Genomic DNA, 13776 nt, shown 5'->3' on the forward strand with positions numbered 1-13776 from the left:
GCAACCTGCAGAGAGGAGGAGGAGGACTTGGTATGTAGGTATCAGATAAGCCACCGACAGTGGCTTCAAACTTTGCAGGTTCACCAAACCACATTTTTTTTTTCTCCGGTCTACATAACAGTCCTCCGCAGGTCACTGTAACACAGGTAGACAGTTGCTTATTCCACAAGGAAATCATGGATGCCTGAAACTAAATCTGGAAATATATGGAGCCAATAATGACTTGGTGTTGGCTCATAGGGAAGGAAATATCCTATTAAACATATTCAATAAAGTTGTGCATAGAGGCATTAAATCTGATCGAGTAGCCAACCAGCTGCTACATCTACAGTTAGGGACAAAATTCTGAAAAATGCAGCGATCAATCACAGAAATGTTTGCTTATACCTTGTCTACGTATCATTTCTCACTGGACAACATAAAGCCCTGAAGAAAGAAGCTCTTTGCGTCTGAGAGACTGACCAAATATTTGACTGCAGAACAGGCTGAGAATCCTGAAACTTGGAACCAAACTCAAATTGCTGCACTTAAATTATCTTTGCATAATCTAGTTTAATTCATTTCAGTTTGTTATTGCTAAGTTTGGCGTGCAGCTCACGTTTTAGTTGTGACCCGCAAGGCAGGTCATGACAAAGGTCATCAATAACGTTCAAAAATTAATTTAAACTACTGTAACTCTTCCTCAGACACACACACACACACACACACACACACACACACACACACACACACACACGCTGTCATAGCCACACACTATGCTTATCCCCTATTCCCTGTCTCTCCTCCAGAACCTCTCAAGTCCTGGCCGGCGCTCCCCTCTTCCTCCCCGCTCATGGGGAAGCCGTCGCTCCAGCTGGAACAGTCTGGGAAGAGCGCCGAGCCTCAAAAGGCGAGACACCAGCGGCGAGAGGGAGAGCCTGCTGTCCGGGGAGGGAGGAGAGGAGGAGGACGGCGGCGGGGAAGATAAGGGGGAGGCCGGGGGGAACAACCGACTGCGGCCGGAGACCTTGGAGCTGCTGCAGGCGTCCACTCTCTGCCCTTCCATAATAGCGGAGTACGCCGACTGCAACGGGAGGACCCTGACCTATGACCCCACCGTGAACTCCGACCCCAAGGAGGACCTCTCTCCTGAAGACGACATCGATGAAGACGTAAGTTATCGTGGCTTTCCGAAATAACATTTACAAGATCCACAGTGAGACGTTTTTTTAAAAGGTCCCCAGCGTGACAACATCATCAGCTTATTTACACGACGGCTTCTTTTACAATCACACACACAGATCTGAGCATAAAAATGTGTTTTTATAGGCCTGGTGACGAGTTTGGCTGAGCAGTCGCGCCTCTGTGGTTTCGCTCTCTTGTGTAAATTCTTAATCTCTTAATCTGCCCTCTCCGACTCTGTTTACATATTTTATTTCTGTCTTTCTCTACGTACTCAGTTCTTCTTTGTCTTCTTTGCCCTTTTTGTCTCTCTCTTACTTGGAGATATTATTATGTGTGTGTTTTGTGTTCACACTGCAAGGCCTGGGGGAGACGCTAATTGTCATGCTGTAATTGATTGGCTCGGGCAGTAATTGTTTTCTCAGCGGGTACAAAGCCACTTGTGTATGCACAGTCAGTGTGGTTGTACATTTGTGTGTGTGTGTGTTTGAAGGGGAGAAGGGTGTGCTCCCCGATGGTTTTGGATGACCTCTGTTGCGACAGAGTTGATGGATTTATTGGCTCCAAATTGAGTCTATAAAGCCATGAAATCCAGTGAAACAAAAGGCCGCTCCCTGAGCACGCTGAAAACGGGTGGCTTAAAACAGATCCTCTATTGGTGAGTGCACGTACGGGAGTGTGTATGCACGTGCGCGCGCAAAAGCACGCATCGGTGCATGCGCGTGACGTGCCAGCCGAGACGTGTGTACATGCATGCGGTGCTCCGCGTGTGTCCATGTCAGGGATTATGGAATATGTCAGCTACAAGGATATCTGAGCAGCAGGTTTTTTTTCATACAGTTTTACACACACAAAGACGGACACACCCAAATGCACACACACACACACACACACGCACACACACAAGCAGGCAGTCTACCAAATAAGCTGAGAGGCTCGACTTTGGGCTGTTTTTAATTAGAATCCTGCAGTACAGAAGCTGTGCACCCTAAGCTTTCCTCTATTTGTTTTGTTAGAAACTTAAATGAGTTTCACAACACTTTCTATTGAGCTTGCGGGGCCTGCTAAGTTGGGAGTTATGGTCCAGTTATCTCCGTCTCCACTTATGCAAGAAAACATTTGTTTATTGTGCCCCCGTAGATTTAAATGTGGCTAACATCAGCAATACTGCGGAAACTCAAATTAAACTATGCATTGTTTTTTTAATTCTTTCATGGTGTAATTGTTAATTGGGCAAGTAAATTCCTCATACTGTCAGACACACTCTCTGTTCTCTGACTACGCAGTTATACAACATGCATTTAAATAATATATGAAGAAATGTATTTTTTTTTTTGTTCTATTCACAAGATCTATGGGATCATTAGAGGTTCCTCTGTAGGGAAACACAGTTAGTTCACAGCCAGGCGTTTCATACTGTATGCATAATATCTTAGTGGTTTTAAAAGATTCTCTATACAATATCCAGAGCATTAATATAGCAGCAAACAAGTATTTGCTATGTAAAGCTATTTAAGGGATAATGTACAGCAAGCTGGTCATTGTTGTGAAATAAACCCCGACAGGGCGATGCGGCACCTCGAAGGCGTCCATAGCAACGGTCTGTTTACACATAGCAACGGTCTTCTATAAAGAAATAACACCATGATTGACCTATCAGAATCGAGAATTCATCAAAGCTGTGTAATATAGAGGAGCAATGTCTACCTGAGCAGAGAATGAAGTCTCTCTCCCTCTGTGTGTGTTGTAATCCGAGCTTCTCCTCGCTTCGTTGACATAGCTGGCCCGAACGCAGGTGATTTTAGTGCATGTGCAGCTAGGGCAGCCGTCCATCTTTAGAGAGGATTAAAGGTGCATTTCCCCCTTTAGCAACATAGCTTCTACTAATCCCATAAACAATCTCACCAATCTACATAACAGATATGTACGGCAATTAAATACAATTGCCTGGAAACCGTACATTGTTTGGGTATTCAACATTTTCAGAATCAGAATTACTGTGTTTGGCCTTGACTGGTCCACTGAAAGCATGAAAACGATGATAATGATTGTGGCATTGGTGTCGATGGTGTAATAGAAGTATTAATTGCACTGCTGCCAATTAAAATGATGATAATGTCATGTAATGAGGAATTGCAAACTCTGCAGAGTTCATTCTGGTTCTGGATCAGAAGAGAGCTTCTCAACAAGAAGCCCCGCTGGTGCAAAGAGCATGAAGACTGGAACCTGTATCTGTTCTCTCCAGAGAGCAAGTGAGTCTCACACACAACATTACATCATCAGTCTGTATTGTTCTACTACCAGTTGGCTTTCTTTCTCCCCCTTTTCCTCTTTCCTCCTCTTTGCTTCTCATTGCTTTATATTTAATTATCTCGATTCTTCCTCTCTCATTTTTCTCCTCTTCTACTGTTGTCTCACTGCTAATTGTTTGGTCAATAGCTTTAACCGACCATAGACGTTTTATAGATGACTCACTGTGAATGTGTGTGTGTGTGTTTAGATTACGTGGTTGGTGCCAAAGTGTGATCTCTCACAAATTGTTCGACCACATCGTTCTGGTTTTCATCTTCCTCAACTGCATCACCATCGCTCTGGAAAGACCTGATATACATATTCACAGCAAGGTGAGACAATGTTTGTTTAACGGTCCACGCTTTACTCTTAACTGACATGTTTTAAATGTAATTATTTACAGGTTATTTATATTACAGCAAACGTGAAAAACTAAAGGTTCCATAACTTGTTATTCCATACTCACCATTATATATTCAATTGTTTGCTTTTCAACTGAATAACTGAAATTGGGCTCATCATTTTCTAGCATAACACATGTGAAACTGCATGTTTTGGCTTCTTGGAAGATGATTCTGTCCATTTTGCAGACATCTATAGAAATTCTTCACTGATTTTCGCTGGTTACAAAGTGCTACAATGTGTAACATGAGCCGATAGAAACGTCCTGTACATTAACCTGACTGGAGGACTTTGGGGCTGATTTTACTACAGTAGACAAACTGTAGACACAAAATGTATGAAACAACAGCTGGTACTTGCTCCATAAAAAGAGAACATGTGCATGTCTATTCCTCGACATTTTCTTTACTGTCCTTACGTTAATCTCACTCCCTTCTTTAGGAGCGGCTGTTTCTGCGTGTGTCCAACTACGTTTTCACTGTGATCTTCCTGGCAGAGATGCTCACTAAGGTAAACACCACTGTTTTCTTTCCATCAGGGTGGTGAAAAGATGTCGTTTGTGGTATGTGATCAGAATAAGTCTTGATTTCGTTTATCAATGACTTCCTAGTTGTAGCTCTAATTTCAAGTTTAGGAGATGTTTTTAATCATTCCATGATGGTTTCTCCAGGTCTTAGCTCTCGGTTTCTGCTTTGGGAAGCAGACTTACCTCCAGTCCAGCTGGAACGTTCTGGATGGTTTGTTGGTGTTCGTGTCTATGGTCGACATTCTGGTCTCCCTGGCCTATACTGGCGGAAACAGGATCCTGGGCATCCTCAGAGTCCTCCGCCTGCTACGAACACTACGCCCACTGAGGTACACAGGGGATTTGTGTATGTGTGAAGGTGTTGGTTTGCGTGGATATGAGCGCACACACACAGGAAGCATCCTACTTTATTTCATATTTCTATTACTTGTATTTGTGTCTGTAGGTACTGGGCTATATGTGCTACATCTGCATGTCTTTATTTGTGTGTTTCCAGGGTGATCAGCCGGGCCCCGGGATTAAAGCTGGTCGTGGAGACGCTCATCACCTCTCTCAGACCCATCGGGAACATTGTCCTCATCTGCTGCGCCTTCTTCATTGTCTTTGGCATCTTGGGGGTGCAGGTAGTTTGCATTCCCACACAGTAACACACACAAACTGCGTGTTTGCCTCGAACACAGACATGTGTGAGCTAGGTAGAGGTCCAATGTGCACACTGCTGAAACTGCTTTGTCATTTGCTTCTTCTAAGCTCGAGGACAAAACCTTTTACCCTTTGTAGCTTAAATGTCAGTCTCGTTGAGCAGCTGCATGTGTGATTGTGGCTTTAGGGGGGATTGGAAGTGTCTAGAATATCCAATTGTTCTTTAAGAGTGTGAGTTTTGAAAGAATGACAATTAGGTTAAGCGTGAAAAGGGACAACAGGACCCCCAGGCCAGCTTTTAGCCGAGCACTCAGGGAAAACTTCTGATAAAAATGTGCTCTCTGAGACGTTCTTTTATTGCCGGCATTAATAGTTGAACGTTTAAAAAGCCATAAGCTCCGATGCAATTGAGATAATGTGTAAATGGCAGCCAGATAGCCCTGTAGACCTCCCTCTCTCTCTCTCTCTATCTCGCTCTCTAGCTGTTCAAAGGGAAGTTCTACCACTGTGAAGGTCTGGACACGAAAAACATCACCAACAAGTCTGACTGCCTGCAGGCCAACTACCGCTGGATACGGAGGAAGTACAACTTTGACAACCTGATTCAGGTACGAATTCATGGATTGTGGGAGAGAGAGGGGAGGAGAGGAGAGGGAGGAAGAAAGCAGACTAGTGTTCAGACCGATGCAATCTACAAAAACAAATTAACTAACTAAAAACTACTAGTAAAATATAACTTTTTTATCGCTACCTGCAGTGCAACAGTATATACATAGTATTGACTGTGGTAAATAGAGTAGAAGTTTTTCATAGGGATCCATGGTGACAGGAGTATGTTGATATATTTTTAATTTAACATTTGACAAGAGAGCACCCTCTGTCTGAAACGTTCTGTTTGACCACCTGCTCTGATTGTTCAGCTGTTTGAGCGCGTGCCAAACTAGCCCATAGGCAGGTATTATGCAAATGTGTTACTTGGTGACATCACCATGTTACGGAAGAAAAGGCGGAAACTTCAGGCAGTTCGGGAGCAGTGTTTCTGTCGGGGAGAGTAACTCCCTTTGGCGTGGACTTTAGGCTTTGTAACTTTGCAGACCTTTTACATGCACAAAAACCTATATAACACACTAAAGGAAAGGGGAAAACGCACAAAAGCACAATAGGTCCTCTTTAAATATGGTATACCCGTCTACCTTGCTTTGTTGAATGTTAAATTATTATAAATTAAAAATAGAAGTATTATTTTTTTAAACTAATATCAACTCAGCTATCAAGATTGAATATGTATCTTCTACTGACTGACACTAATTGTCATTGGGAGAACAAATGGCATGCTAACTCTGCAGAAGAGACAGTGTTCATACTGTAACTGTGAGTGTCTGGGTGTAATAATCTTAGGACCAGGTCTATGTGTTGACTACTTTCTCTGTGTCTCCTCTCCAGGCTCTGATGTCTTTGTTTGTGCTGTCCTGTAAGGACGGCTGGGTCAACATCATGTATGACGGGTTGGACGCAGTAGGAGTGGACCAACAGGTAATGATGCGAGAAAATGTGCAGAACCATTCAGCAGGACTGGTGTCAAACATTTGTTGATGACTCGGTTTTAGCTACTTGAAGCCTGATCCGTTTCCAATCGAAAACCCATTTGACTCCTCACTGAGGAACCTCACTGACACTCCTCTCTCCTCGGGCATATTACAACACATTATATGTCACTTTACAAAATAACATATATCCAAAACTGCGATTCATGCTGCTTATTTTATTGTACGCCTACTCTCGGCTAAGTGCACTTTGTGCAGTTGTATATAAAGTATCATAAAATCAATAATCACATCTAATTCACTATCATCAGGAGTAAAACTTTACTGTAAAAAGGCTTGATGTATTTGAACTGTAATGCATGTTAGAGTACAGTAGCACCATAGTTTTAATTGGAAGCTTTAACAGCAAGATATGCAATTATCTGCCCTAAAAGCAGCCTAAATACACGTTGGAGTAAAAAGTGAAAAAGAGACAGAGTGGGGATTTCTATTAAAAAAATAAGGGACGTTAAATGGCAGAAGTGTAGTAATAACAGATTCTTAGCAGAAGCAAGGTTCAAAAGGTGAGTTTATAGCCGGCTCTGCAAAGCTTCAATTGATGAGGCTGTCCTCAGATCCAAGACTGCCTGTGGTGTAATGGGCTGGAAGAGCTTAGATAGTCATATTTGCAACAACATAATAAATGGAGCGACTAGAAACTAAAGGATTATTTGTGGTAATCATCAGGAGAAATCTTGAAACTGCTACACTGAATGATCCTTTTGAATCCTGGGAACAAACTCAAGGTTACCCAAGGATTTTCAGATAAGTCACATTGTTCTACTTGCTGTATGTGATAATATACTTTGAGGCTTTGCACTGGCACTGTGGCATTTGGGGAGTTTGTGTCACTCTCCTGCTCAAACCAGGTCAAAGGAACAAAACATAGTTCTGTGCTTTTCTTTGTCTCTTCTAAGCGATACACATATGAACAAACGGTAAACCTTGATTTTACAGTCCCCGAATTACGAAGTATTTACCCGGTAAATATATGGTAAACTATAGTGTATTATTGGGTAATTACCACAGGTAAATAAGTAGGTAAATACAAAGAAACTACAGCTGAAATACTAATGCCTAGTTTTAGCCCTGATTTTCCACTCCCCGACAGTTTTTGGAGCTCCCCGTCAAAAGCAAATCAGAGGCAAATCGGCGTTGGCTCGCCGCTCGCACATCGGTGCTCAAGCGTCATGTGTGAACTGTTCAAAGACGCTCGCCGTTGTTGTTGTTGTTGCAGCTACAGAATTAAAAAGCAAAAAAGAGTGTGGAAACAGGCAATTTTGTAAACACAGGTGCCAACGACAACATCTCGCATATCATGTCTTTTACCGTGTATTTCTCGCTTGTGTTTTCGTGAAAAAACGTAGTTTGGAGACCTCATCGAGGATTCCTCCCGGTGAAAGATCTTGAACCGTGTGACTTCCTGTCGCCGGTCAGTCATGCAATGTGAAAACCACAATGACTTCCAGACTCCAGATTACAAGACAGCAAGTTGTGTAGTGTGAACAATACTGCGATCTGACGACTTTGAAAGTCGTGAGGTGTGAACTTGGCTTAAGAAAAACCTCCACTATTACCCATCAATTCAAGTTCTGTGTAGTTATGACCGGTTTAGGTTGGTAGTAACTCAGATTTAATTTGCGTACTTCCTAGGAAAGTAGGCAACCGCTTCGTTGAAATACCTCCTCTGTTACCTATGTAAAAGAAAAGGTTATCAAACAAGCTATTGAAAAGCTTACTCTCCTCTTCTCTCCTCTTCTCTTCTCAGCCTGTAAGGAACCACAACCCCTGGATGCTGCTCTACTTCATCTCCTTCCTCCTCATCGTCAGCTTCTTCGTCCTCAACATGTTCGTCGGCGTCGTGGTGGAGAACTTCCACAAGTGCCGGCAGGACCAGGAAGAGGAGGAGACCCGCTTACGGGAAGAGAAGAGGCTCAAAATGATAGAGAAAAAGCGCAGGAGTAAGGAGAATGATGGGGCTGGTCGGTAGTCTATTTTTCTGAGCACTGCCTGCTTTCAGAGCCTGAAAAAAAAAGAGAAAGAGAATGACAGAGAGAGAAAAAACAGGGAAATGTGTAAAGACTAAAAAATACTGGAAGACTGGCTAGCTCACGCAAACGGTGATTGATCACTGACAGAAGGCGTTGGCTACGCCAGTCTGACGCATGTAACTGCATGACTGCAACCCTCCCCCAAAACCTCCCCTAACACTGCATGCACAACTTTGGAAACCGGGCCAAACCTAACCCACCTCTCAACTGTGCATTTGTATTAATCCATCTAAAAAATTGTATGCTCATGCTTTAATCAGTCGAACTGCCAAAACAATAGCAACAACGCACTAGCCTCCATTTCATTTCTAAAATGCTTAAATTACATCTTTTAAGACCAAATCCTGCTTTATTACCATTGCTTATAAATAATGAGAACAATTAATGCACGTGAAGCCAATCCAGGTAGTTGCTTTCCTCCATGTGTCTCAGGAAATTTTGCTAGCATCAGTAAAACGCAAACGCCCCCCTTTCCCTTCCTCCTGGCGCATGTGCAATCCTGACCTCGCGGCGTCTCAACACGGGTAGAAGAAGAAGGACATTTCCTCTGAACACGCTTTGATGGGCAGACTCAGAAACATAGCAGATGTTTTTGGCTGCTATACCCGCTAAATACCTTGTGGTAATAGAGCTGTTAGAAGATGTTAAGTTTGTTAGATACGGAGGATTGTTGGTTACACCTCGTAGGTAATACAAGCTGGCAGAAACATCAGAAACACACCACCTATTGCAAAAAAACAAGTCCCAAGTGCTCGCACTACAAAGCAGTATTTTGTGTGTTCTTTGATTATGGTAATATGTTGAGCTGGAGAAAAATAAATTGGCGGAAGCACATGGTTTTATTGGCTGAAACATCAAAAGAGCACCACCGTTTGGCTACGGCACTAAATTATACCCAACTACCAAACACATCAATCACAGAGTTACACTAGGAGGCAGTATATGGTGTGAGCAGAGCGCCACTCTTTTCATCTTGTGTTAGTAACAAGTCTCAATGGTCTAAAACAAATGTAATCTATCTCCAGTGTTTGGCCATACATTCAGTCTACTCATCAATCAAAAGATAAAAAGATTAAAAAAAAGAAGTTTTAGACTTTTGAGATTTTTCTGAGGGGTTAAAAATGACTGTAGTGGTGTCATTGAAGAGCACGGCGGCTCCAGTGTATGTTCAACATCACAGTCGACTTTTTAGTTAGGAACTTGAACACTGAAACAATATGGATAGACCGATTTGAATTTGTTAAACACAATAAATAGATTGGTATTTACTAATTGTGTTGTTGAACGTACCCTGCGCAGCCCCTCTCAACCACAGACATTATCCTTTACATCACAGGCATGTAAGCATGCAGTAGACAGACAGGGCATGGTGTACTTTGGAGGGTAAACATGCACGTACCACAAATATGATCATCAATCATATACGGACATGTGAGTACACAGTCTATCAAAACATAGTTACGTGTGTTTAGAACGATTTTCGGTGCTAGGCTTAATTAACATCACATATTGCTCTGTTTTGTCCACCTCTGAGCTTTCTTCATAATTACAGCTACACTTAGAAGTCTGTTCATTATGCAAAGGCTGTAATGCCGCTTTCTAAGAAGGAGCAACACTCCTCATCAGAGAGTAGAGTCTGTAGTCTGGGTTTTAATGAAGACTTCCCATTTAAGTCAGAATACATAGCGTGACCTCTCTGCCCTGGCAAGAATATAATTATTACAGAGGCCATAGATCTTGCAATAATGCTCCTATTAAAGCGTAAGTTTGTTATTTTTTAACCTTTTGTGTGTAACTGACTAACAGGGAGAACAATTTCTGAAATTGGTCTAGTATTGAGTGCGAGCGCTGTAGACGGCAGCTGCTCACAAGCTGTATTGTAATTCTATAGGGGCAAGCTGGCACCGTTATTTACGTCCACAAAAAGTGCTTGTTTTTTGCCATGACAGGCTCTGATTGGTATTATAAGTGTCTGACATTATGGAAAGAGTCTAGCTCAAGGAGAAGTCTCGTTCTGAAATCTGGCGATGCAACGTGTTGCCGGAAGACAACGGTGAGTATACCGATATTCAGATTTCACAACAAGAGTCCTCCTTGAACGGGACTTGGACACAATAAACAGAAGCGAAATGTAAAGAAAAAGATTTTATTTCTCTGTGGAATCCTTTTATAATGTTGTCAGACACTTATAATAACAATCTGAGCCTCTCAGAGGCAAAAATAAGCTCTTTTAGTGGACGTAACGTTACATTGACGCTGCTCACTTGCCCTCACAGCTCGTTTCGCGGCTGCTGTTTACAGCGCTCTCTCTCAATACTGGACGAATTTAAGAAATTGGTGTCCCCATTAGTCACTTAAACATGGGAAAATATGGTCCAGGTTGAAAAATACCGAAGTTACCCTTTAAAGGAGCTCTCTGAAATATTTAAAAAATACGCCACTTCTTTTAGTCCAATACAGGGTAGGTCAGGGATCTGTTTACCAAAGACTCATAGAAGGGAGGATCATTATATATTAAACTAGCAAAATATCTTAATATCTTAAACTAGCAAAATGCTTTGCAACAGGTGAGGAGAAGCGGTAATATGTATCCAAGAATGAGTCATTTGAGCTAATGAGCAACAGTCTTATCATTTGATCCATTTAAATCCTGTTTTCAAATTATAAAATTAAGAATATAGCCTAGCTGTGACTCTCATGTCCTCTCTTATTTGAACATACCATACAGGCAGTGGTGTGCACAGACTGTGTGAGGGGTGATAATGGAAAAAAAGGGGACACCACCATAGTGAGAATGGTAACCATTAGATAAATACTTGAAATGCCAGATGTGATGTGAAGGCAAACACAGAGGAATGCTGTTAAAGAACCAGCATATCTTCATTAAATAAAAGTATAAGAAGGGAACTTTTGAGCAGAAAGTGGTTCCCCTTCCTTAGCACCCTGCACCTTCCTGTGCACACCACTGGATACATATACTATTTACATTTCAGAGTTCAGTTACTCACAGTTTCACTCTTTTCTGTCCGTCTGCCTTTTGGTGTTCGTCCCTCCTCGTGTCGTCTTTGCATATATTTGTGTGCGTGTGTGTGTGTTTGTGTGCTCCAGAGGCCAAGCAGAGGCCGTACTACGCCGACTACTCTCCCCTGCGTCTAACCATCCACACACTGTGCACCAGCCACTACCTGGACCTCTTCATCACCTTCATCATATGCATCAACGTCTTCACCATGAGCATCGAGCACTACAACCAGCCGAAGGTAATGTTTCTGCACACAGACGCACAAACATTAAAGTCACCTGGAGGTAGAGGTACCAAAAAATAGTCTTAAAGTGGCTAGATCAAGATACCACAGATGTTCCTAAATTCCTTTTAACAACTCTAGACATGGGCATCTTTTACTTTGCCCACTGTAAAATAAACTTTTCCATGCACTTCTAGCCATCCTCTAACAATGACTGAAGTGTCGGTTGGCTTTAGCTTGGTGACAACGTGCCACAAATCTGTAGTGTTTTGGATTTTCTGTGCAAAGCAGCCAGTGCAAGTATGTTGGCAAGTGACTCTGATTCCAAAAATACCCTCACTGTGTTGACCCAGCATCAATTTAACATTCCTTGTCAGATAAAAAACTCCATAGACATAGACTGAGGTTGGCATCACCGCCAGCACTACTGTACACTGTTTTTTTTCTTCCAAAACAGCCAGCATGTTTATTTTCTTAAACCAAAGTTGTTGATGTATTTTTGGAGAGATGCCACAATCTGATACACTTTTTTGCTTCCAAGGAGCTGCTGCCCTGCCATAGTCTCATTGGAATTGACTTTGTTCAAATTGTTGTTTGTATAAATGAACTTGAATTTGATTTGTCCTCAGGCAGCAATACAACTTACAAACATTTATTTTCATTATTTCCACTAAAAGGAAAAAATTGTTAATTGCTTACAGAACATATTAATTATAAATGATATGAATCATCATTGTGATGAGGGAGCTGTAGAGACAGAAACTACAGAAATGTCAACGAGGAATTCTTTGAAATTTGAAAAAGAATTGCCCCGATTTCCGACGCTAAATATATCACTTCCTGCCACAACAAAAGAGACAAAACCAGTAGGATTTACTTGAACTATAATCTGATTACCACCACCATCTCCTTTACTTATATTAACTTTAACATATATTATTTTATTTCAATTACCTATATTATTATATAATATTTAGGGCTGTCAAAGTTAACGTGATAATAAGGCGTTTTTTGTTTTAACGCCACTAATTTCTTTAACGCATTATTACAACATGTGATTTTTAGGTTGTAGCGGGCTCAGAATCCATTGGCACCAACCATTTCATACTAGCTTGTCGCAAAAGAGGTTAAATAACTCTCCAAACTTACGCTAATTTTTGGCAAGGAAAAACTGGCATGGCCATTTTCAAAGAGGTCCCTTGACCTCTGACCTCAAGATATGTGAATGAAAATGGGTTCTATGGGTACCCACGAGTCTCCCCTTTACAGACATGCACACTTTATGATAATCACATGCAGTTTGGGGCAAGTCATAGTCAAGTCAGTACACTGACACACTGACAGCTGTTGTTGCCTGTTGGGCTGCAGTTTGCCATGTTGTGATTTGAGCATATGTTTTATGCTAAATGCAGTACCTGTGAGGGTTTCTGAAATTTTTTTCCATTGTTTAGTGTTGTTAGTTGATTTCCAATAATAATTATATACATACATTTGTATTAAGCAGCATATTTGCCCACTCCCATGTTGATAAGAGTATTAAATACTTGACAAATCTCCCTTTCAGGTACATTTTGAACAGAGAAAAAATGTGTGATTTATTTGTGATTAATCGCGATTTACTATGGACCATCATGAGATTAATCACAATTAAATATTTTAATCGATTGACAGCCCTAATAAAATTGTTATTCACTGTATTTTCTTTGATCTGTTTTGTTTTTGTTTTTGTTTATTTTTCATTATAGTAATCATGCTTTGGCAACACATGACAAATGTCATGCCAAAAATTGATAAAAATTAAATTATTGAGTGTTGCCACAGAAAATGAATAACCATCTAGTCTTAAATAGATGTTATGAACTAATTATCTGCCT

At 41.4% G+C, this 13776-nt stretch overlaps 1 protein-coding gene across 7 annotated transcripts in view; it reads left to right on the forward strand.

The window, feature by feature from the left end:
- Positions 1-13776, forward strand: part of cacna1ha (calcium channel, voltage-dependent, T type, alpha 1H subunit a) — a 158886-nt gene that overhangs the window by 126176 nt on the left and 18934 nt on the right. For 6 of the 7 annotated variants that reach the window (XM_074655233.1, XM_074655235.1, XM_074655238.1 and 3 more), the window contains exons 19-28: positions 789-1151; positions 3310-3413; positions 3662-3785; positions 4297-4365; positions 4526-4710; positions 4878-5004; positions 5506-5631; positions 6467-6556; positions 8375-8588; positions 11766-11917. In XM_074655233.1, coding sequence (XP_074511334.1) covers positions 789-1151; positions 3310-3413; positions 3662-3785; positions 4297-4365; positions 4526-4710; positions 4878-5004; positions 5506-5631; positions 6467-6556; positions 8375-8588; positions 11766-11917 — 1554 coding nt within the window. The remainder of the gene's footprint in view (positions 1-788; positions 1152-3309; positions 3414-3661; positions 3786-4296; positions 4366-4525; positions 4711-4877; positions 5005-5505; positions 5632-6466; positions 6557-8374; positions 8589-11765; positions 11918-13776) is intronic. The other variant, XM_074655236.1, reaches the window with a different exon arrangement.

This window comes from Sebastes fasciatus, chromosome 13 (genome assembly GCF_043250625.1).
Source record: "Sebastes fasciatus isolate fSebFas1 chromosome 13, fSebFas1.pri, whole genome shotgun sequence".
NCBI lineage: Eukaryota > Metazoa > Chordata > Actinopteri > Perciformes > Sebastidae > Sebastes > Sebastes fasciatus.